The 27,133-nt window shown below is 26.2% G+C and overlaps 1 protein-coding gene across 3 annotated transcripts; it reads right to left on the minus strand.

Annotated features, from left to right (window-relative positions):
- LOC135926286 (beta-hexosaminidase subunit alpha-like) lies at positions 1-26,573 on the minus strand. 3 transcript variants are annotated; one of them, XM_065462091.1, is made up of 10 exons: positions 26,503-26,573; positions 18,960-19,195; positions 17,258-17,359; positions 14,354-14,459; positions 4,458-5,121; positions 4,089-4,257; positions 2,623-2,833; positions 2,094-2,184; positions 607-711; positions 1-301 (listed from the first exon to the last, which is right to left on the minus strand). In XM_065462091.1, exons 2-10 carry the CDS (start codon positions 19,164-19,166, stop codon positions 244-246), a joined length of 1,713 nt encoding a protein of 570 aa, XP_065318163.1. In that variant the 5' UTR covers positions 19,167-19,195; positions 26,503-26,573; the 3' UTR covers positions 1-243. The 3 variants fall into 3 exon arrangements, 2 of the variants coding, with proteins under 2 accessions (XP_065318163.1, XP_065318162.1); XM_065462090.1 differs by lacking the exon at positions 26,503-26,573 and adding an exon at positions 26,138-26,495; XR_010571830.1 differs by lacking the exons at positions 2,623-2,833; positions 26,503-26,573 and adding an exon at positions 26,138-26,496.
- Between the last annotated feature and the right edge of the window lie 560 nt (positions 26,574-27,133).

A 27,133-nucleotide genomic window follows, 5' to 3' on the forward strand; every position in this document is an offset into this window, starting at 1 on the left:
TTGAATGAATCAATAAATAGGCTATTCATTGGGTGAAATAAATGTCAATAAGATAGTATGATGCCCTATTATAAAATATTTAATACAACATGATAAATCGAATATTGTTAAAAATAAATAAAATACGATTTGATTTGTCCTAATAAGTAAATTATAAAATATTTTTGGTCACGTATGTTATAATTTATATATTTTTAGCCCATGTCATTTAATGATAATCGGGGAAAAGATTATATGTTCAGACTATATTTCGTGCGGACAGTAGCTAGGTCCAAGAATGGGAGAAGCTGGTATGCCGAGACTAGAGAGGGAGAATATATAGGAAAATAATAATAAATATTTAATTATAATATAAATAATTTGATACCTACTGCGATAATTTTTCTTATTTAATTACTCAACCCCCCCCCCCCCCCCCTCCCCCCAACGCGGCTGATTAACTATTTTGTAATCTCTTTCTCTTTATTCTCCATTCTTTCCTAACAATCATGTTCGTTTTATTTTTTAAATTCATTATTATTTCATCATTGATTCCTTCTACATATTTTGACCTCTTTTATTACTTCCCTCCTTTTTTTATATCACTTTAAAAAAATATATACTTACACTTTCATCCTACATCTATGTCCTTGTAATCTGGGGGAAGCCAAAGTGACGTTATTTATATATGAGGGGCTCCATAATCTTTCCGCAACGGCTGCCGCCCTCGGCCTTGTCACAATTGTTTTTTTTTCAAATAAATTTTATTACATCATTTTATATACCAGTTAAAAATAATCCAAATATATGTTTTATGACATCAAAGGTTGTGAAAAAAATCTCAAATTATTCAAATCCGATATTTCTTAAAGCTCTGGCCTATTAAATTAAGGGTTCTTTCTGAAATTTGGATCTATCATATATGAATGAGGGTGGTAACTTGTAAGGCTAATTTATAAATAACCTTCAATACTTGGGTGATAGAATTCAAAAAAATAGCAGTACTATAAACATTTAAAATAATCTGTCAATCAGTAATGATGGGGGCATGGGAAAAAATAGTGGTCCTTAAATGGTTATAGTAATTTATATGTCTTAGGGTATACTGAATTTTCGAGATAGTATTATATAAAATAAAATAATTTGGGCAGGCGATAGTTTAATGGGTTATCCCGACATGCGCAATAGGTTTTAATTCAAATAATATTATCGGTTAATTTATGTACGTTTAAAATAATTATGATGAATAAATTTAATTTAGCAATAGAGCTGCAACGATCCAAAATTTTTTAACCGAACCGATATTTATTTCAAACTGTACTAATACCGATATTTACATTGATATGTTTTTGTCATTATTTTATATAATATAAGATAATGGAATAATAAAAATCTTTGTAGGAGATATCTTTTCGTGGTCGATATAGTTTTCCCTACTAGCTCATTAAGTTTAAAATTCTACAATAATTGGTCATGTCAAAGGAGATCAAATTATTAAAGGCGTAAGTTAAACTAAAAGATTCCCAAAAATAAAAAAAAAGAATTTAATTTTGTTTGAAAAAAGAAATAAGGGGTCTTTCAGAAAGAAAATTAAAAAGAATTAATTAAATTTAACATGTGATTTCCATGATATTATGGGAAAAATGGGATTTCATTAAAAAAAGTTATTTTATATAAAATAAGTTTTCATGATACACTAGTAAAAAAAAAAAAATTCGATCGCGTTCGTTGGCAAAATATAAATACCCATTCCAAATTTATTTGGGAAAAAGGGAAGGCCTTTAAATTCATTTTTTTAAAAATGTATTTAATAAAAATAAATGCGTAATATATAATAACTCCGTGTTAGCCGTTGAATTTAATTTTTTATTTTGTAATAGAATAGAGGGCGTAAAATGTAACCAAAAAATAAGATTTAAAATATAGCAAGATAATAATTGAATTTGTAGTGGGTAGAGGGGTGATTTTGATTTTCTATTTTTACTATGAATTGTTCGGAAATATGGGGAGAGCTAAATTTTAGATTAGGTCAGGGAGTAAAATTTTTAGAAGTCCCTGTATATAATTTTTAAAAATTACCCTAAAAAATATTTAATTTTTTAAAAAAATTTAACCATAAAGTGGATAGTAAGTTAGTTTCATCAATGAATTCGCCCCACATGCAAGCCTCGCCACCCAAGAAATATGTTGCATCCACATCGGTAACTGTTAGAAATTAATTTAATATAATATATTTTTTAAAGTATATATATATATATAATAAATATGAATACAGTGAAACCTTAAGACCATCTCCTTATCTTGACAACTCTAGTTCAGTCTAAGTCAAACTCCTAGCCTATCAAAAATGTTCTATAGGGTTTCAATATGTAAACTATTTCTTAAAATCATTCGAATCTTGCTTAAACTTAATTTAATTAGTGTTATAAATTGATTAATGTCCTTTAAGCTTTAAATCCGTGAAATTGATAATTGCTACAAATGATATTTAAAAGAATAAATAGAATTTTTGGGTTGTTAGGATTTGTAAATTGTGGAATAAAATGAATGAATAAATCAATACACTAATTGAATCTTACATTACGTTAAATTGCTCTATAAAGAAACAATAAAAGGAGTAATAAAAATATGTATGAATTAAACTATTATCGGAGTCAAAAGGGTCTACGAGGTAATACGTTTGCCAATCTCGACCGTAACTCACGTAATTCAGATACCAAGGCGATGAAAGGATGGCATAAAGTTTGGCCTTCAAAATGGCCTTTAATTTCGAAGTCCAGCCCGAACGCCAAATCTGAACTATAGTGCTAGTTTTGTCTATAAAATATGCTAGATTTCTCTCATCTCCGCTCCCCTAAGGACATTGATATTAAGCGTAGAATATTATTAGTTTTATATGTTTTTCATGAAATATTCGATAGTATCATGAATTATCCTTATATACAAAAAAATCATTATTTTTCGGATGGTAGGTTTAGCCCATAGGTTTGTAGATCTGAACTAAGGCACAGCAAATTATCCGACTTATGTTCAATCCCCAGTTCGGATAATTTATTTTAATGAAACCAGCCTCCCTGAGCAGATAGTTTAGGGAGGGTAAGATTAAGGTTTAGAGATCAGAGTTGCTAAAGTATCAAAAATATCATATTTGTATCTTTACTAGATTATGCCTTGTCTAGATATATATTCGCTGTGTATATTAGTTATAGATATATTTAAGATATATTATGATATCTGTGCAGGTTTATTTCTTTCCAATTTAAGCAAGTTTTATTTTATACAATGGATGAAAAAATTATTTAAATATGGTGGTAAAAATAATCTTTATGCATTATAAATTTTTAGATGATTAATATTAGATTAGGGCTATTGATGAATAAAAAAAATTAACACATTATAAAACTTTTTTTTAATTAGACTTATTTAAATTATATATTTTATATTATATATAAATAAATTGGTTCAATAAAAAATTTGAGTTCTAATAAATTTTTGATTTTGGAATTATTAACACCTTACATGATGATTATATTAAAAAATGAACTTTAAGATGTATGCTAAGGAAATTGTAGTTGTATAAAGATACATTTCTATATCCAGATACCCTTTAAGTCATGTATCTGTATCCAAATACCCTTTCATGTATCTATAATTAGACACATTAGAAAAATATCTTTTAACAACCCTCTGAGTAGACAGATATGGTTTATGGTATTCCTCCCCTAACAAGTATATTATATTAAAGTTAGATTAAAAAAAATATCTTTCAAATTGTGTAGATTTTTAACTTATAAAAAGAGGTATAATTTTATAAGGATATTTCCCTTTTTTTAAAATTAGTTTTGCATAAGTTATAGTAATTTTGGCAATCAAAATATTTTCATAGGTCTATGAGAAATAAATCAGACATCATCTGTCTAATGACGATTATCATTTAAATTACAAAAATATCATTAAAATATACTTTTATGTTATAATCATATATACATTATAAGTTAGTCTTAGTAGTAAGAGTGTAAAAAATATATTATCTAACCCTAAAATGCACTATAAAAAAGATGAATAATAGATTTATAATTGCAGGTTTTTAATTTATTTCCTTATTTTACATGAACAAGATTATCGAAGATCTCCTGCCAAACCACAAATTTTCTCATAGGGTCCTTAGCTTTCAGGATATCTATCAGCTTGAGAACAAAATAATTTTCGAGTAAAGGGTAATTAGAGCTGTTCCATCCTTTTCGTTTCATGAATTCCTGGATGTCGGGGTTAGATGCCCTTATATAGGGGTGGGATTGTAATATTTGTATAAAAACTTTTCGTATTAAAAAAAGAAAGTAATATAAAAAATGAAAGGGACAAAAGATATGATATAAAAGAAATTAGTAAAGGTTAAAAAATTAAAATCAAAGGGAAAGGAATAAAAACAGATTTAAAAAATAAAAATATATAATTGATGAATAAATCAATTTATTTACCAACAAGTGAAAATAACTTCATCACCTCCCAAGTGAATATACTTTTCGGGGAACCTTTCCATAATTTCCCCAAATAGATCACTCAAAAATGGATAAGTGAAATCTCCAATCGGGTTTATGGGACCCATTATGCTTTCTTTAACTAAAAGAGATAACGATGACTCCGGTATTGAATTTCTATCATCTCCCGCACTCACAAAACCATTAATTCCGTTGAAATTCGTTTTTATATTTGGAATAATCATTTCTTCATTTTGAATTTTCGTTTCTTTATTGTTTTTTGGTGATTCGATACTACTAGCTTTGTAAGCATTTAGGTTTTCTAAAATATTTCTGTCAAGGGAAACGTTAAAATTCATGGATAATTTGGATATACCTTCTAGTAAGTCATCTCGAGTAAATATTTTCATGTTCGAATCTTTAGAACTTTTTAAAATAAAATTATCAACGAAATTTGGAGATATTTTCGGCATGTTTCCAAGGTCCGTGTTACTTTTCCCTTGCTCACGTTCAGTATAATCTCTATCATCTATTTTAAGAACATCGTTTGGAAATTTCTGCTTATTATTAGAGGAAATACTGTCCAAAAGATTTGGATTGGAAGCGCTACGATAACAAGTGGTAAGAAGTTGCGGCAAATATTTTCCCCAAGAAAGGGTATGACCTGATAATAATTAATTTCCAAAACAAAACTTTTATATAAAATTTCGTTTTCTTTCTACCAAACTTCTTTCTAATTTCCCTTTTATCTATTTTCCTTTTTTTATTTCCTCTAAAAAGCAGTACACAATATTTTATAAGTCCAAATATTATATAGTATTTCATTTTAATTATAAACCCACTTTTTTAACTTCGATAGAGTCCTCTATTCCTTTTTATTTTATAATTTTTTTGAGCATAAAAAAGGGTTATATTAGGGATTGTCATGATTTACATATTTATCATTCGGTTCTGGTGTTCTTTTAAAATTAAAAAGGTTATGTTCTGATTAGTGATGCAAAATAGCTCCATTTGAGCCGATTTTCAAAAAAGGCCAAGTCAATATAATTATTGATTTAATTCAGCTAAACTTTTATCGCGAAACACTTTTTCGCTAAACTTTTATAGCGAAGGAATTTCATAACAAAAGTAATATCGTAAAAACAATTCCGCGAAAAATTTATAGTGAAGCCATTATCGCGAATTTATTTCCGCGAAATATTAATCGCGAGTTCATTAGAACGAATGTCGTTAATCGCGAAGGAATTTTATAGCGAAAGTAATATCGTAAAACCAATTCCGAGAAACATTTATAGAACGAAACTTTTATCGCGAAGAAGGGAATTTATACCGCTAATGTGTTTACGTGAAATTATCATCGCAAACGCATTACCGCGAAACAATAAATATATCGCGAATGCATTTATTTAAAGGAAAACAACATATTGAATATTAATTTACTCACAAAAGTTCCTTAATTCATAAACGCGAAATGTTTTAAGAATCTTTTGTTACCTATTGTCTATTAAGTAAATGCAACCTTTATCTGATATGATAAAAAATAAATTAACCAATATATTCCTGGGGCTCTTCTCGCGGATGGCTGTAAGTACGGAAGGATATTTGGTTAAGGTATTTACCCCAATAAATTCATCACCCCCTCCTCCTCCAATATAAAATTTTAAAATGTGCTTTATAAAAGTAAATTTGAACAAATATTTTGAAATGCTTAGAAATTTTTCAAATCAAGATAAAAAATACTAAAAGCTAGGAATTTTTGCTGATTTTCTTAGATTATTTATAAAAATCATAGAAGATCTTGCTAAGTAATTTTTTTAAATTTACTCAGAATTATTTTATTCAATTTTCTGAGTTATTAAGACAAAGAGTATTGATTAATTTTGAAACCCAAAAAAATATGAAATAAAATAACTAGTAAATATTTCTGAACAATATATTATATTTTCTAAGAAAATAAAAATTTTTACTTAGCAAAATCATCTTTTGGGAATTCAGTAAAAATTACTTTAAAGGCACGAACGACAATAGATTGGCTTATTTTTTGTAAAGTATATGACAGTTTTAAGTGATATATATATAATATGAACCTGGTAAATTTGAAAATTTATTTACTTAGAAGTTAGGACTATTATTTTCATACAAAAATATTTTTAAAATAAAGATGCGCTATGGCGTACAACGCGAAAAAATAATAGGTACCCAGGGTATTTTTTGTATTTCTTAAATATTAATTTCTACTGTAGAGAATTTGCTAAACTATTTTTTATAGAACTTAAATTTTTTATGGAAAATATAATACTGCCAAGAATTTTTTTACATAAAATATTTCATTTATTAAAATTAGCGCTGTAAATATTTCTAAAAAAATCGAACGCGTTCACGTTCGTTCTTTTTTAAATTTAATTGAATATAAATAAATATCTTATATTTTTTAACACAATATATTAGCCATGTTAAAAATAATAGTTTTATTTTGATAATATATTTATTAATACAATATATATAGCGAATAAAAAGATATTTTTATTTATAAAAAATTTTGTTATTAATTTTTAATAACAATTGTTTTTAAAAATTTCCATCTGATAGACAGGAACGCTTGGCAGTTAATACGGCATTAGCTATACTAAAAACGCGCTCTACAGGGGCAGATGAGGGGATTGCGGTATCATACATAATAAACAACTTTTTTAATGTTGGGAATTTATTAAAAACATTATTGTTTTGTCTTTTGCTTCAAAAAATCGAGATAAGTTATCTTCCTCCAATCCATCCTTTACTTCGTCGTCAAAAAAAGGATATCTCGAAATTAAAAGTTCTTGCATTTCCATTTCTAGGGTTTTCAATGCATTTTTTCAAAACGCTATAATTTTATTTTTTATAGGTTCCTTCTGTGGAAGTTTTATCCATGGCCTTTGAAGTTTGAATACTTTATGTATAATTGCAAAAAGAACACATTGATCTTCATATATATGTTCAAATCTTTAAAAAATAAAATATATGTAATTAATTTTATAGTGATAGGTTTAATACCTTTTATTAATATCATATAATACTGCGTCTATCAATGGTTGACCATATCTTAACCCACTAATTTTTTTTAATTTTAAAATAATTATCGGTATTGTTGGAGTCAAATAGCCAATGCATTTTTTCTTCAAATTTAATTATTTTACTTAGTTATGTTCAGTGTTGTTAAACGCTACTTTTAAAAGTAGCGCGCTATCGCTACCGCTATCGTTTTCAAATGAGTAGCGCGCTATTAGCTACTTTTTACGCTATTTTGATTTTTTTTAAAAATATTTTTTAAGTAACTTTATTTTCACAAATAAAATATTGGTATAAAAACATGACTATAATTTGTTACATATTTATATATATATATATAATTTATTTATTATCGCACTTTAATATTAATAACATTTCGTTGTAATGAATATTACAAGTATTATTATTATCTTCACCAAATATTCTTATATTTATATCATATAATAAAAAAATTATAATAAATTTAAAACCTGAAAGCCTTCAGGAAATTAGACCCATTATCTGTAATCATCTTACAAACCTTGTTCTGAATTGTGTAGGACATATGGATTTCTGAAATAATATTTGCTATTGGATCAATCCAATGTGCGGTCACTCCTAAATAAGCTCTAAAAATATGAATATCATATTATAAATCAGAAAATAAACAACTACAGGATGTAGGAGACATCTGATAGATTTAATATTAAAGATTCTTTCATTTCTTTAAAGCTATCCAAAATTCTTGCCATCAATGTCTGCTGGCAAAATATCTTGGTACGTGGAGAAAAAGTGTTTATCATCTTTATAAAAGAACCATTATCCACCAAGGATAATGGTTGAACAGTATCTATTATTAAGTTCATTATGACTTTGTCAGCCAATTTTTGAGATACACCTGGTGTTGACGAATCCAAATTGCTTAATTTTGCTTGAATTAAATTTGATTTGGAAGTGGGTGTATCTTCTTCCATTACCCCAAAACTTTTGAGATATTTTTCAATCTCTTTATAATTTGAGGTGTGAACAGTCTAAAATTATAACAGTAATACTTAGAATAAAAATTATGTAGGAGATATGTACATAAAAATGATTGAAATAATTATTTAAAAATGTTTTAAATAATTTAGATAAAATTTATGAATATATAAAAAAAATGATTGGTTTTTGATTTAAATTTATTTTAAAAATTAAGGATTAGCCTTAATATATTACCTTTAAATATTTTTCAAATTAAAGCTGCTTATGATTTGAGGATAAAATTTTGCGACACATCTTGCATCGAAACCGATATCCAGTAGTAATTTTTTCTTCAAGATTCAAGTATTATTTGAATTTTAGGAAAGGATAATCTATATTTTTCTCATTTTCCAAAGAAATTTCGCTATCTTCAACAATCTCACACATTTTTAATAACGAGATTTATGATTTATAATGTATATTTTTAAATATAAACTTAAATTTCAAAATTAAATTAAATAAAAGGATTATAATTTTAGATTTAATAAAAAATATATTTTAAAAATTTTTAAATGTATTTATTATGTAAAATTGAAAGTAGCGAGCTACAGCTATCGCTATTTTCTAAAAAAGTAGCCCGCTAAAGCTACCGCTACTGAAAAAAGTAGCGCGCTATTTTAACAACACTGGTTATGTTATATAATATAATTAATATTACAATCATGTCGTTTTAAATTTTAACTTGAAGATAAACTGATATAATACTTTTTAGGAACATTTTACATTTGGTACAAGCATTGAATTAGTTCCTACATTATAGGATGTTACTGTAATATATTTATCATATTTGGGCCATGGCAATGTTAGTTCATCTGATAATTTTCAGAATCAGATGATGAAATAATAATATCCATGCTTATGCTAATCTATTAATAAAATATATAAAATAATATTCAAATTAATAAACTATAATAATGGCGTGTTAAAAAAATAAATTGAAATGTGAAAAGGAAAAACAGTTGTTTATAAAATATAAGACTTTTTTCTTAAAAAATTCGAATTAATATTAAATTTTTAAAATAAATATAAATAAAAGGTGTTTTTAAAATTGAAAACGCGTTCACGTTCAAAGTTCGTTAAAAATAAAAGGAACGCCGTTCATCATTATTTTCAAAAAAACGAACTTCGTTCACGAACGCGTTCGTTTACTACTCTAATTAAAATATAAAAATAAACCAAAATGCGAATTTAATTTATTTATATTTTTCGTTTTATATGTATGGCGCCGCATATCATTTATTTTTACATTGTTTTATCTATCTATAACATATATAAAAGCCGTGTCACACTCAGAGTGTCACAATTTATATATATATATTCGTGAATTTTGGAAATGTCTGTGGCCTAATCGGCCGGAGCGTCGTTCACATATCTGTTTAGGTTCGAATCCCAACAAAGATCATTTTTATTGGTATTTTTTTTCTTAATCCAACTTGATGGTTCCGTCCTTTGGAATAGGCATTAACTAAATTCCCATTGGGCCTGAAAATGTTGTCATTTGCAGACCTCTGGTGATAAATGCATGTGAAAATAAAAGTGACAGACGCATATTATTTATAAAAGGATTCTATGGTTAAAATCCATTATGATCTGCTGTTTCCGATGTCATACTGACTAGAGGTCTGCAATGGGCAAGTTTTGTTGCACCTGTCTGCTCATTTTTTTAAAAATTTTGTTTAACTTGCCTGTCCAATGTTTAAAAATTATTATATTGGTTGATTTGGCTTTTTAAGTATTATTTTAATAATTTTTACTTAGACATAAATTATGAAATAATATCTAATAATAAATAAAAGTCAGTTGCTCATTTTGCCTGAAATATATTTCAAATTCACCTACCCATTGTTTTAAAAATATTTTTTAACCCTTCCACTCATTAACCCAATATCTCTCCGTCTATCCTCAAAATAGGCTGGTTTAAGTTAGACAAAACCTTCATCTAGCAAGAATAAATTTTTTAGGTTTTAAATTGAAAAAAAAAGTATAAAATTAAAAATTCATTTAGGAATATTTTTTATTGAGCACATAATTATAATTTTTACATTTTATGAAATTAATATAATGAAAATTTATATGTTCCGATTATATTTATATTGATATTGAAATTAATAAAATATATCAGAGACCTGTATATACCATTTGCACAACCTGCCTTGTATTTTATTAAAAAAATTTTTGGCATGGACCTGTCTGGATTTTTTTAAAATATATTATATTTATTTAATTTTTGTAAATAATAATGGCTTTTTAAAATATATAGCACTGACCTGGGTATATTTAAAATTTTTAGGCCCAGCCCGGGTATATTTAAAAAAATTTAAATATGGCCTAACCCCTGTACCTGTATTAAAATATATTTTCTTATAATAAAGATAATCTTGAAGAATGAATCCATATCATGAGAAGATGCAAACTTATTCAAAACTTGGATAACAATTTACCAAGGAGTGCTTGGTGGCTTCTAATGTTAATAAAAAAACATTAAGGAAGGATCCATTCCCACAATCTAATAAATATTTGCATTTTTTATGATTACTAGCTGATGTCCGACAAGAATGACAAGGAATTAGTGTTCTCCTTAATTTGATAATTTTATAAATCAATAAGCCTATATGAAGTGTGAATCAGAAATTTACCTTATTTTGATGAGAATTAATTCCAAACATTTCCTTATAATATGTTAATGAAGTATATATATATATATACACTTATTGCATTCAATATGAACAAATATTTGAAACAAGTTTGAATATACTTTTTTAAGAATTTTACTCCTAATTTTTTTTAATTTTTATTATTTATGTACTCAATAAAAAATTTAATCTTGCTAGATGAGGGTTTTGTATATTGTTATCATGGAAACAGATGAGTCTTATAAAATTGGTTTCAGGAAATTGAAAAACAATTATTTTACATATCTTTTGGTATTATCGTTAAAACTTATTTAATTTTAAAAAGGTACATTATAACCTATTTAATTAAACCATTGTAGTGAAATAATTTGACATGCAAAAAATACTAATAAAAAAAATTTTGCAGCAGAAACTTCGAGTGATAAACGTATTTCGGAAGTCATAGACAATAAAAGGAGGATGTCATAAAAAATAGAACTCATATAAAAAGGATTAATTAAAAAATAGAAAATGAACCAAATATAGTCAAAGATACCTTTTTAAATCAGATAAAATAGTTATTCCAAAAAACCTTAAAAACAATATTACAAAATGTACATGCTAAACATCTGGGAGCAGATAAAGAAAAAGATCAAACATGCTAAACATCTGGGAGCAGATAAAGAAAAAGATCATGCGCGGTGGCCTGGAAACAATCCTGAGACAGATTTGAGTATAAATAATTCCCAAATTTTTTTTAGAAGGGGAAAAGATAGTGTTTTTATTCCAACACCGAGACCGGCGAGAATAGTTAACAAACCTAAATATTTCAAAGACTATATCATGTCTGTGGATGATAAGCTAGTAAACTCTCAGTATATAAGGCATTTAGAAAAATATGTAGTAAACGTTACATTTCATTAAATTTGGATCAATATATTTACATATTAAAGTTATTAAAATATTTTTTTTATATATAAACTTATAACATACATATATATATTTGTGAAATTCTTATTCCAACATTCTTATTCGATTTATTTAATCTAATATTCGTTTATTTCAATTCAATATTATTCCAATATTATATAAAAATAACTATAATAATACCACAAATGATAAATGATGATAATAACAACTGAATATGACAGCAGCTTATTAAAGGAGTTGATAAAGACAATTCGAAACATCTACGAAGAAGCAAAACGTGATGATCACTGATAACATAACGTTAACGGTGAACAAAATAGACAACAAGCAAACTGTTAAGCAACGATTTGAACAAACTTGCGTACAAGATCAAGAACAATTTACAACGTTTTTTTATGTCCTTTGGAGGGTGGAATGTTAGATTGATTTTAAGTTTTCGTTTAATTTCAAAGATACTTATTTTATACCTAAATGTTATAGCAAAAAAAGATTTTGTTTCTTAACTCAAAAATCGGTTTTATCGTTTTATTTTATCGTTACAATAAACATTTTTTATATTATTTTATCACTTATGTTAAATTTAAGCTTAAACACAGAACATTTTATTCGTTTTGCGTAACTAATGATTGATTATTATTATATTATTTATTTAATCGATTATTGAAATAGATATATATATAGCAAACATTTTTCTAAAAAGAAGGATTTTTGATAGATATTTTTATGATGTATTTGATATAGTGTTATAGTTCTTATGTACTTTTTATATGCTGATATAAAATTGTAGGAAAAATCCCATATATTTATTAGCGGAATTTTATTTTTAGCACAGTTTATATTTTTTACTCATTTGCTTCAAAAAAGTTTAAAAATAACGATTATTACAATTATCACTTTTTATGATCCTCATTTAAATTTTAATTTAACATGTTTACAATTTATAAACCCATTTGCTTTAAAAAAATTCTAAAAAGTTAAAAAAATAAGGATTATGACAATTGTCACTTTTCTATGGTTTATCTTCTCTAAAATATCAATTTAACATGTTTACAAATTTTTTTACCTATTTGCTTTAAAAAAGTTTAAAAATAAGGATATGACAATTGTCACTTTTCTATGGTTCATCTTCACAGAAATTTAAGTTACCATATTTGCAATTTAATTTTTACCCTACTATATATACAGCGATGCAAGTTCGGCTCAAAAATTCAATTTAGTCGAATATGGGGACTAATCCGAATAAATGGTTCGACTTTAGTAAATTTCCTACGACTATGACGTCGTTGTCGGAAGAACTCGACTAATTAATAACACTAAGCGATTATAGCGATACTGACTTAGTAATATTAAATTCGCTATAATATCTTCGCGAAATAGTTTTCGCTATATTGTTCGCGAGAATGACTTTGCTATAAAATTTTCGCGTCACTTAATGTAGCGATAACAGTTTAGCTATTAAAAGTTTGGCGAAAAAGTGTTTCGCGATAAACATTTCGCTGAATTGACATGGAACCAATATTTTAGCCAGAAAAATATTGCCTAAATTTGGAGATTTCGCTAATAGATGTCCAAACTCTTGTGCTATCTATGAGCAAAATCTTCAGGCTTGCGTAATATTTTTACGAATAAAATACCGAATTAACCGTTTTTAAAAAATCCGATAAAATGGAGCGATTTTACATCAAGTTCTGATGATCATAATTTTTCCCGTAACCGTTTCGAGAATAATTAAAATTTTATGCTTGGAACAGAACGTTCCAATATTTGAAATATTATTTTTATTTAAAACTTTCTGTTTTCTTTTTAAGGGGTGGGAGATTTTTTTAGGTTAAAAATTTATTGTTTTGTGTATTTCTATTATTTTTTAGTTTTTAGCTATTTTATTGAATTTAAAATAAAAGAAATTACAGGTATAGCTTCTACCCAAAATTTTTAGGGAATTTTTTACCGTGAAATTTTGAATTAAATTTAATTTGAGGTGATACACGGTAGACTATAATTCCAGCAAAATCAAGTCTTTAAAAATTAAAAAAATGTGTGCTGAGAATGATTTAAATGTTAAAGATTCCAGTATTCTAAATTCAGTGTAATCTATGACATATATACTATACACAATAAAAGTTTTAAGTCCCAATTTTTTTTATCAATATTAAAAATTAGTTAAGGTTAATGAGGACGAATTAATTTTCATTCAATGTACTGTTAATAATTAATTTAATTCTAAGTTTTATTAAAGAAATTTAATTAAAAATATATCTGAAATTAATAGAATATAAGATTTAGGTTTTTTATAAATATATTTCATACCTGGAGTATCAAATTCTACCATAACCCTTATTCCCCTAATATGAGCGTAGGTCAAAATTTTGTCCACGTCTTTTTGGCTGTAGACCAATTTTTGGCTATATGCTCCCTGTTGAGTAAAAGGATATTAAAATCCTATTATAAAAACATCAACAATTTCTATGTGGCCATTAAAAAAAGAATCTTTAATGGAAATAAATAAAAATATACAATATTTAATTCAACTTATTTTACAAGGACAACTCTTCTCAATATGAACAAACTATATGAGGAACATTCCTGAAAAAATTTCCTTCTTAATTATTCGAATCGTTTCTTTTCTTCTGTTTAAAAGGGATTTTATTTATTAAATGTATATATCTCAGATTGCATTTTAATCCAATAAACGTTCTCCTAAAAAATCGGTGTAACATTCGAAATCAACATAATCAAAATCACATTGGTTTATATCCTATGAGATTCCTTATATAAAATTTTAGTTTTTTTTAGTTGAATGTTAGATTTGAAGTTGGAATAAGGTATCATAGGAAAAAAAATGGGAAATTTCTTCGATGATAAATTTTGATCAAAATTAGCAATCTTGGCTATTAGGGTGTTGAACTCTATGTAAAATGGTTTAGTTCCATTTCGATTTTTGATCAGTATTTTTCATATTTGTGATAAAAAAAAATTGTTAGGGACGAAAGCTCAATCTCTCATAGTTTAAGAGGTAGTCATAAATATGCGAGAGATAAGTGACAAATTCTCCAATTGACCCCATAGACAAGGTGAGATGGCAATACATTCGGGATGATATAGTTAATATCAATTTCAAGGCATATAAATAAATATTATTTTTTAATATAACAAAATTTTTATAAAAATAATCTATTTATTAATTTTATGATTAATCTAAATTTATTTATTATTTTTAAAAATTATTTCTGTTTAGCCTTGGCCTTTGAGCTATGACACCCTATTCTGGTATGTTTCAACTTTGTATATTAAATAAATATTATTTGTTATTATATATTTTTTCGGTACAAATAAAACAAGGAGGTGGTAAATCATAATAGCCTCTTTCTTTTGAAGCTATCTAGAAGAAGCTATATACGGCTGTAAAGAAATAATCTGAGAGTTGACAAAGCCTAAAATTGTTCTCTTCATCATATTTTTATAGTGTTTATTGTCCTATATCTTTTGTTTTAAGCTTGTAGTTGTAGTAATTCATAGTGAATGAATGATTATTTACGATTTTCCTTATATTTTTATTCTTTGACCCCTTTACTGCTTGACCCCCAAGTCTCTAGATTTAGTGGTACTAACTCGATATCTAGCTAGATAAGCTAGAAACATGTAGTATTTATTGTCAATGAAAAATCTCTAAAAATTTTATTTTTTATATTTTAATTGAAAAAAAAGAAATATCTAAAATAAAATCGTCGAAAAAAGGCAAATAAAACTGTTTTTTGTTAATCCTCTTGATAGTGGGGCTCCCAATTCTAGTAAAACATATGGTAATTTTCTGACTAAATTTGAGTTAAATAGCTCAAATGGTTAGAAAGTTATTAACGTTTGTTTTTCTAACCCGATTGCCGTTGCGCTCCGGTCTACCCTATATATCATATATAAATATTTATTTTAGATAGCTAGCTAAATTTATTTATTCTAGATTATTTAATTTTGAAATCATATTCGATGCCTTATAACTACGTTAATAACATTTGTCTATATTATATATTTCGGTATAGGTTGTTTTCCGTTTCAAATACCACTTGCAGCCAATATTAAATAACAGATTTCGATTTAATATGCGTATGTACGGTTTACCCACTAATGTGTAAAAGTTCCTTCATAGATTCTTTTAATATTCAGTTTGATGAAAATGAGGAATATCTAGGGTTACTGTATTTACAACATAAAAGGAGGGTGTGTTTGTATACGTCTTATATGTATTTTATTATTTTTACCATCATAATTAGAGTATGGCTTAGCCAAGTTTTGAGACAATCGGCTAAAACTAATTAGTCAAAAATTAGGCACCGGCTAAGGAATTCGCTAATCGTCCGTCAGCGTTACTACAGAGGTAATAAATATATAAAATAATTATATATAAATAATCTTAGTAAATATAAAAAAATAAAAATAAGGCCAGCTTAGTGTTGTGCAAAGCTGACGATTATCCGATGCCTAATTTTTCACTAATTAGTCTTAGCGAGGCTTAGCCGAAGTTTTTAACGGTTACGCAACACTAAATAATCTTCCTCAAGTTTGTTAAATATAAACAAATTTCCTTTGTTATCAATTATATTGGTTGAAATGGTATAAATGCGAAGTTTTGGGGAAAGAACCTCCATTTTTCGCATTTATTCGATATTTAGATATATGTGATAATTTTGATTTTTTTAGGTAAATAATTATTTTAAAAAATTCGGACCGGGCAGGAAAATTATATAAAAAATCAGGCAGGGCCTCGCAGTAAAAATTTTCATAGTCCAGCCCGGGCATTAAAAGTTAGACATATTTTTTTGAATTTCAAGCTAATATTTTGATTACTATTTGAAAATAAACTACAATATGCTTATTACTTTATATTAAAAGATGCCTAACTAAAATATTATTTTAATTTTGTACCAAATTTACTAAAGGTACATTATGCAACAAATACTAAAATCATAATAAATTTCAATATATTTTTGTTTATCGATGAACAGTTTTGGGTTTGATCACTACCACATATAATTACAATATATATTTTAAAAAATCGTTGTTTTCGAAAAGCGCATTTCAAACATATATTACCCATATGTCAGAGGTCTTAAATTTTTATTTTTGTAAGGTTGTAAACGCCTAACAAAAACAAATTAAAAAACTTTAATTAAGTCTGAAGGCATTAATTCGGCTACAAGTGATTTATAAAAAGTTTACCTTTTCACTGAGTTTAGGAAATTTCTGGCTGAAAAAAGGAAAAGATTGATCGTCTACTATATGCCAATGGAACACGTTAAGTTTGTTCATCTCCATGGCATCCTTTAAGAGAGAGGATAATTTTTAGAAATTATAAATTTGTAAGAAATAAATTTCAATATATGCTCAGAATGATTTGACGAAAGGACAGATGATAGTAATAATAATGGCATTCGAAGAATTTTTACAATCCTTAAAAATTTATAATAAAATCAATTTTCTTTCCCTTTCTTCCAAAAAAATTAGTAAATTGCAAAGAACACACTTATTACCAGAGATCGGAACCTTATTAGATTTTGAATAATTTTTCAAGTTCTAGTTCCAAAACTGGTTTTAATCATAACATGTTTTTAAATATTTTTAAATTATTTTCATTATCAACGAGTAAAAGATATGGCTGAAAGATATTTGGTTAAATTTAAAATACAAATATAATTATTTATATGCTTGTAAATCTGATTTGTTGTAAGTTTAGAATGAAACCTATTTTATTTTTTATAGGACCTGGTTTATTTTTTCTTAAACTCTTACCCGATTCTGCAAATCTTTAAGGTTCCGATTCCTGCTTATTATGAATCTGTCCAATATAATCGGAAACCACCGCATATTTTGAACAAAATTATTATATTTAAAAAAGTACAAATTTTAAAGCATATAATAGAGCCTGCATGAACCCTTCTGAGACAGATCAAATTCGGGTGGATCGAACAAACATTTTCTCGACTCAATCAAGCCGGACCTTAAATTTCAATTTTAATTCGAACAAAACTCGGACCTCGACAAAATGTTAAATGATTTCGTTTTCCAAATTTAGTTTTTCAAAAAAACACCAATTATTTTTATTTTTATCAAGCGCTTATAATTTTCCCCCTTAAAAAATCATACTTTAATCCGATATAATTTCTTAAATTTTTTCGGACCTTTTTTAAGATAAAAATTCGGATCAGCCTCGGATCTTTGAGCAGTCGGATCGGTTGGACCAAAATATTTTCTCAAAAAGAATAGGTCGAATACAGGACTCTAGTAAACTAAATAATGCATCAAAACAAGGCTTAATATTCAATCAGAATACCATTCAACGAAGAAAGAAAATAGAATATCTAAGGTTCAAACGAAACAAGACATGTTATTTTATAACCAAATCCGAGCCCTATGAAATGCCAAAAAAAAATTCGAGTCAAATAATATAAAAAGTTTAGAATTTTTTCAATAAATAATTTATATCAATAGTATAAAAATAAGGTATAAAATGGAACATCTAGGTTTCAAATAAAAAAAAAAATTTTAATATCCAAGGACAAAACGATTATTTTAAAATAAAAAAGAAAACAAATACAGTTCCCGAGATCAGGGAAGCCAAAAAATTCAAAGCAAACAAATACAGTTTCCGAGATAAAGGAAGCCAAAAAACTCAAAGCAAACAACTTTTAAAAAATAGGATTTTTAAAAAATAATAATTATTCACTTTCAAAAAATCCTCCTGTATGAGACTTTCCAATTTTAAGGTTTAAGAAATAAACATAGCTATAGTTTAAGTCTTGAAGAATGTAAGCTGTTTATTTATATCCGTTTTTTAAAAAACGAGTTGTTTGGAAAAGGCATATAGGGAATAAGAAATATAATATGGAAAGAATAATATATACAAATATAATTTTCTATAAACCAAATTTCGTAGCAATAGATTGACTGGTAAGAAATGGCGTGAAGTGTCCAGCAATATACCTCTGTATTGGAATCTGGGCTCGTCAATTATGTGGCTGATGTTAGCTACCAAGGAATCCCCATCTAAGTCAGGATTAAGATGAATTATTTGGGAGAGAGTAGTGAACGCTCTAAGAGCTCCCCACACGCTGTTACAGTTTATGATCATTTCGGATTCGGCTGTCACATCCAAGATATCTAACAATAAAATAATTTTATAGGCCCATCATAAATATATTAATATTATGTGATGTAAGTACGATCAATATTATAACTTGTTGATCGATTTTAATTAGCGCTACATGATTTCAAATTTTTTTTGCTAATTCTGATGTATTTTAAATATTTTTATAAATAAAAACACGTTCTTATTCTTTGATATTTTTCCGGCTGATTTCATTTTATTATATATTGGAATTATTCTTTATCATAAAAGTTATTTTTAAGCTGCGTCATAGTTGCTCTTTTTTTTACGAGTTCTGAATAGCATTTCTTTTCAAAATTAAAAAAAATTGAACTTTTTTCAATAGCTTTGATACCTATATATAGATTAAAATAGAGTAATGACATTTAACGTTGGACGCTATTGGGTTATGTATTTTTGATATATTTTAACGTCGAATTAGTATTATCAAAATAAGTCCATATTTTTTAAAAGGCAGGTGTGGTTCTGAAGTTACTGGCCTAAACTGAGGCGTAGAACGTTTAACCTGAAATGGGTGAAAAGAGGGGGGGGGGTCTCAAAAATCTGTCAATATATTTTCGTATGAATTATTTTCTACAAAAAACGAACTATTCGAATAATTTTTTAATTAGAAATTCGTTTAGAAGAATCGAATAAGAAATCTAAGATTTTTAAAGGGGGGAGGTAAGACTTTCGGGTGGTTCTTTTTCTAATAACTTTTATTAGGGTTTTATGTCAATTTTTTGATTATAAAATTAGGGTTGTCCAATATATCGGATTGGGAGTATATATTTTTTTGGCCCACCCATTTTTACAAATTGAATCTCGGGAAAATTTTATGTGTTTTCATTATTTAATTTTTTTAATAAACATGAAATATTAAACAATTATAAATTTAAATAAATAATTCAAAATATAAATCCAAATATAGTAAATTTATGTCATTTGGAAATGTGATAACTCAGACACTATAGATAAGAGCTTTTGAATAAATATAAAATATTAAGCTATTGCAATAAATAAATTCAAAATATAATTCAGAGACCTGCAGAGGTACCATTTGCACGGCCCGGCCAGAGTATTTTTTTTAAAAAAAAATCAGTCCCGGCCCGGGTATATTTTAAAAAATTAAAATACGGGTCCAGCCCTAAGGTCTCTGATATATTTTAAGAAAATGTAAGTTAAAAATTTTATATATTAAAAATTAGATAATATTTTTAAAACAACAATATTCACAAATATACAGTCACATAATTGTTTTAATATTAACCTTTAGATACCTCCTCCATACAGACTCAATTCGCTGAGTATGCATGGATTGGTCACTTGGATTGATAAAATTTTGTCTATGATTATTGCCTAATTAATAAAATAAAATTATAAAAGACAATGCGAAATTTAAGAATTTAATTTAAAAAAACAAGTATTTTTTTATAAAATTAAATTTAAAAAACATAAAAAATTTCCCCGAAAGACTCAATGATTTACCAAATTTTTAATGAGTGAGACTGAGAATAACAATAATTTTGATTGTTAATCTTTTTTTTTCTTTTATCCTAAAATTATAATTATTTGTTTATTATTTTATTTTTCCAAATAAATATATTTTGAATTTGATTTTATATAATTTCAATAAAATATTAATATAATTATTACAGCTGTGCAGAAATTAAATATCAGATAGGATTGGGGCCGATATTTAGCTATTTTTAAAAATATCGGATCGGGAAATATTTTTTAAAAACCCTGATCTGATATTTTTATGATTTTTTTAGCAAAAGGAACCAAAATTCAATTTATTTATCACATTTCAAAAATATCAAATTATTTTTAAAAAATAGTGGATAAAAATTTGATATTTTAGGTTGGTAAAAAGCCTGATTCGGGTCAATTTTTAAAAATGACTTAGGCAAAATAATATATAATAAGCCTCGAATTTATTATGTAAGCCTCGAGATTCATAATATTATTTTGCTAAAATCTTAATCGGATCGTTTTTAAAAATCATCCCGAATCGGGTTTCTTAACAACCCAAGTTATAATATCTGCAAAAAGAAAAGAATTTAAACATATCTAACGACTCACAGTCACATTAGCTAGTCTTGTTAAACGGGCTCAATTTTGCAGAATTTTATAAACTAACTCAAGATTTTCGCAAAAAGTAAATTACCTGAGCTTGGATATTTTGTCCACAGATGACAAAAAGTCTATTAGCAAAATTTTGAGGCTTGAATAATATTTTTATTAAAATCTGATTTAGCTATTTTTAAAAATCGGCTAAATTGAGCCTATTAAAAATATTACATTCAGCCATAAATATTGCCCATATTTTAAATGAGATAATTAATTTTTGGAGCATAAAAAAATAATAAATCGAAATCATTCGTGAAAGTTAAATGTATTTTTGAATAGAAAATATTGATTTTTCTAAGATATTGATTCAATGTATATGAGGTATTGGTTAGGTTTTATAGTAATATGAGAAGATATTGGATCAGATGAGTGAAATTTTGTGGATGGGCACCAGTGTCTCCATGATCGTGAGGGGTAGGAACAGTTTGCATCCTATTTTTTTGAGGGGGTAGGCTGCTTTAATGGGGGTAGGGGTAGGCTGCTTTAATGGGGGTAGGGGGTAGGCTGCTTTAATGGGGGTAGGGGGTAGGCTGCTTTAATAGTGGTAAGATAAATTTTTTGAGGGTTTATCTATTAGATTTTGAGATGAAATAGGACAAAATTTATTTCTGTAAAAATAAATATTTTTATAATAGAATTATTATAATACAATTCATCGACCAAATCTATATATGCATATAATCATACACATTGTTTTCCAAATAAAACTTTCTGCTATCTTTCAGCAAGCTAATAATGCCATAATAATTAATTCATTGTAAATAATGGAGGTTTTAATTGAATTTATTATCTAAAAAATAAATTCCTTATATTCACAAAATATCCCTTTATAAATTCTCTGAAAAGAGTATCAATAAATTTAAAAGGTAAGAATAATAATAGAAGGCAACCACCGCGCATAATTTTTTTAGGGGGGTAGGCAAAGGTTTTTGAAGGGGGTTTGCATCCAGTGAAAATCCTGTCATGTAGACGCTGATGTGCACAGCTCTAATAATTATGGGTATCCCAGTATGCATAATTTTAAATATTTTAACAACGTCAATCAATAATATTATATTGTTGATTGTTCATCTATTATAATAATCCTCAAAAAACGTCAATCAAGTTTAACAAATAGTGTTTTAAAAAAAATATTTGTCCAATGATAATCATCATAGCAATTTTAAGCCAATAGTAATTCCCATGTGATTTATAATATAGCGAATATACTCAACACAATACTCAATTGCCACTGCAGGTAAAATATTCTTTTTTCAACAAATTTTATTTAGATAATATTTTTAAAATATTTATTGTTGAACACCAAAAGTAAACACTATTTATTTCAGTATATCAAAAGAATAGGCAAGTTTAAATTCTTCAATTATTTTATTTTTGATGTGTAAACTTTCATTAGTCTATGACATCTGGGCTGAATCAAGGAGAGTTAGCCTCAATTTTAAAATTTTTCATTTAAATAGCTTTAAACTGTGACTAACTTAAAAATATATTGCATTTTTTTTCTTCTAATGATAATTAATTTCAGTATTGCAAACAAAGTGATTGTATAAAATACACTTAAATATTGTTTATTTTCATTTAAAGCAATAAATTAAATTTTTGAATATGGGCTAAGGCAAAATTTTTGAAATTTATGATGGGCTTGGGTTTGAATTTTTTTATTAAATATGGAATGGGCCTGCAAATTATTTTTATTGTTGACCTGGACTGGAGGCTGATGAATAAATCAAGGCCCATGAAAATCCCTAATTTGATTCATTTCCCATCTAACTTTATTTGAACTTAAAGGAATGGGCAAACCATATATATGCCTTATTTCAATCATTTGCAAAAAAAATGTGTTAATTGCTAGATTCAAGAAATTGTTGGACATAAGGAAATAAAGAAAGCCATTGTGAAGTGTATATATGGAGGAAATATAAATCCATTTTTTTAGGATAAATAACAGAAAAAACAAATGTCTGTTGTGAGCTTGCCTTAAATTTACATATATTTTAGGGATTATTTAAGAACCCATTAAAAAATATAAGTTATTAGCTGATAGCTCGTCAAAAACTACAGAGAATCATAATTTACTTCTTTATTCAATGATAAAAATTTTACCTTTATTTGATAATGTATGAATCAGAAAATTTTCCTATCTTATGAGATGTGATTTAGAAATTTATATTTATTTAGATGAGGGGTTATTCCAAAATTTTTTATTATTTTTTATAAAATATGTTTATAAAGTATATGGTTAGTAATTTTAATTTATGCCTACAATAGGAAATCTTTTAAACTAAATTTTTATTCATTTGTATTTGTAATTTATAATATAAAAAATATATTTTTGCTAGAACCTCATAAGATAGAAAAATTTCTGATTCATTCATCATCAAATAAGGGTAAAATTTATTATTCATCCATCATTAAATAAAGAAGAAAATTCATATTCCCCTTGATGGGCTATCAAAAATCTGTAAAAATTATATTTATGTGCTCAATCTATCTATTATAATTCAAATACCCTTATGACAGTGAATCAGCCATCTGAATGTTTTTCCAAAAAAAAAAATTGAGTAAAGAAGAAAATTTTGATTCCCCATCATTCTATGGGTCATCATCTAATCTAGTAATATTATAATAAAGAGAAATAATATAATTATTATTTTTCTGATGAAAAATATTTTTAATTTATAAATTGGAAAATTTTTATGTGAAAATTATTTTTATTTTATTTAAAATAAAAAGTTAAAAATTGTTTCTTAATATTTTTTTAAGAATTAAAGAATTGTTAGAATTTAGAGAAAAAGTTTTTTTTAAGAATTGGAGTAAGAAAAGTGAGGACTAAGATAATGGGTTAATCTTAATTTAATTAATTGAGGTTCGGTTTTTCCGGTACGAGTGATGAATATGGATATTATCTTCAAGGATGGATATAAACTGATAAGTGATTGTATTTGTACTTTGAATTTAATTTAATCATATATTTATTTCTTATTTTAGGTTTTAAATTATATTTCTAGAGTACCTTCCCCGTCCCTTTTTTTAAAAATAAATAGGGCCGTAGGTTTTGGGTGTGGGCTGTTCTCTTAGTCCTCCCTATCTGTTCCAGCCCACAGACGTTTAAATAATAGTTTATGAACTATTATGCGTACAAGTACGTGCGGCTTGCCCACAAACGTGTGAAGGGCTCCTCATATTTTACTTTATACCTATAAATCTTCCAATTAGATGGAAATGAGGAAAACCTAGCGTAGCTCTGCTACAACGTTGAGAGAGCGTATGCGCTTTATTCCGTATTCCGTATTTGATTAATTTGCAGTATGATTGATATTAATAGTATATGAAATGAATTCTAAAATAAATTATTTACTTCTAACATAAACCTCTACTAGAATTTAAGATGAGGACATTTTTGGATTTAAATAGAAAAGTGATTTGGAATTAATTTTATATAAGAGGGAAGAGTTAAATATTTCTAAAATAAAGTAATGCTCAGAATTAAAATAATCATGCAATTTTTAATTAAAATATTGGATAGGGTTGTTTAAAATATTGTAAATCAGACAGTCATAATTGAAATGATATTTATTAAACCCTAATTTGTCAAGGACATGGGGATGGAATTCCCTTGGCCATTTGTTTTCACAATAATGAATTTAAGGAAATATCTTTTGTTGATGAGATATAAACATATACATTTGGGTCATTCCATGTCAAATGAGAAATAAAAATGAAATTTCTAGCTGAACTTTTTCAATTTTGATAAAAAAAATTGCATGAATATCATATATGTTTTCAAGTTAGAATAAAGCATAGTTTCACTCACTACAATATTAAATATGATAATGGAAATCAGTTTGTTGAAAAGATAAGCCAATTTGATCTTTTTTAAAATTGGATATTTGTGCAAATCTGAGTGATTTTAATATCAATGCAGTCTAATATTCTTACTAACATGAAATACAAAATAATTAAAAATTTTGTGGAGGTCCAAGTCTGGTCTAAAAGAAATTTTAAAATCAAGGTCTAAATCAATAAAATACTCCAAGTCTGAGAGCCCTAGTTCAGTCAGATTTGATTTAAATAACAATGCACCAATTTATATGTAAATGTGTATACAAAACTTATAAAGATAATAATATTTAAAAAATATCCTTTTATAAATGTATAAAGCACTGAAAAATAGACCAAATGCCTGAATCAAGCCTTAAATTTTTATAGAATTTAGGCCAGGCCAAACTTGGGCCTTATTTTTTTTGAAAAATCTGGCCAGCACAGTTGTTAGTTTAAAATAAAATATATCTTGATACACTTTTGTAAAAAGTATCTGTACCTAAATACTATTATAAGGTATCTGTACTTATTTCTAAGTATTTTTATAGATATATTTTGATATAATTTTATTATATATTTTTTTAATATTATAAATAATATTTGAATTAACTTCACTAAATATTATATCTGTTATAAATAATAATTATTTATCAGTTTATACTTTATATAAAGATGAGCTATCAATTCAATAAAAAAATTAGCTTATTTCATAATCTGAATCCTAACAAATACTAAATTAGGCATTACACACTATAAAAGGTATCTTATGGAAAATTGTACTATATTAGGAAACATTTGTAAGAATGTAGTAATTAGAATTTCTCTGTAATACAGAGAAAATATTAATTTATTTTATTCAGTTTCTTATAGGTGTTTAATTTATATTTTTCAGTTATAAATTTCAGGCCTAGTTCCAGCTTAAAAAATTTTTAAAAATTGTGGCAGGCTTTGGCCAAAATTTGAATTTGTAAATCTCTATTATAAGATCATTTTAATATTACATTTTTCATTCATTTCAGCTTGAGGAATAGTTTCACATGTTGACGAATTTATATATACTTTAACAATTAAAGGATATTGTTTATTATTATTAGGTGTATTTAATCCATAACTCAAAAATGTTTTCAAATTATCAATTAATCTCTTAAATCCAGTTTCTAATATCTCGCATGATAAATTAGACGTTAATTTAGTGGATAAAAGATCTATCTTGATATAATCATGTGTAACATTCATATACAAAGGATGAGGCCAAGGGTTTCCAAATACTGATGGGATAGGAGATGAATATATTGTTGCAAACTCGTCTGCATACGTTTTACAATGTATAGAAGACCATAAAGTAAATAATAAAGTTACGATAAACATTGTGAAGCGGTATCGTCCCATAGTTTCGAATTGTGTTATACGTTTTGTCGGTGAAAAATGGTGATTATCATTTACAGCTTAAAAACGTGAATTAACAAAGATACAAGTTTCTAACTAAAACTACAAATGGCTGTAACATTTTGAATTATTTAATTTAAGAATTGGAAGATTATAATCGTTGTCAAATAAGAAAGGTTAGAAAAAAATGATACTAAATCTTTATTAAATAATAAGTTAAAAATATAATCAAACTAAATTAATTAAAAAAAATTAAAATAATAAAAAATTAAAATTAAAAATTATAATTAAGTTCGTAAAATCATGATCTCTGTTCTTATACAAATATCCTCGAATATATATATACTTTTATTTACATAATGTTTTACAAACAAACTGAAAAAATTTTGAACTTTCTTTAATTTGAATAATCATTCTTTTTTATTCCTCTTTCTTTAAATCATTTGCATTCGAAATTTAATTCTTTTTTCTTGAGTAGATTTGAATATCCTTCGGCTTTGTAATTTGGTTTAACAATTACAACAATGGCCATGCCTAATATTTTAAAAATAGTAAAAAAAAAATTTATTCAATATATATATATACAAACAGATGAGCCTATAACTATCAGT

The sequence above is a fragment of the Gordionus sp. m RMFG-2023 genome, chromosome 3 (genome assembly GCF_954871325.1).
Source record: "Gordionus sp. m RMFG-2023 chromosome 3, tfGorSpeb1-WG-v2, whole genome shotgun sequence".
Taxonomy (NCBI): domain Eukaryota; kingdom Metazoa; phylum Nematomorpha; class Gordioida; order Chordodea; family Parachordodidae; genus Gordionus; species Gordionus sp. m RMFG-2023.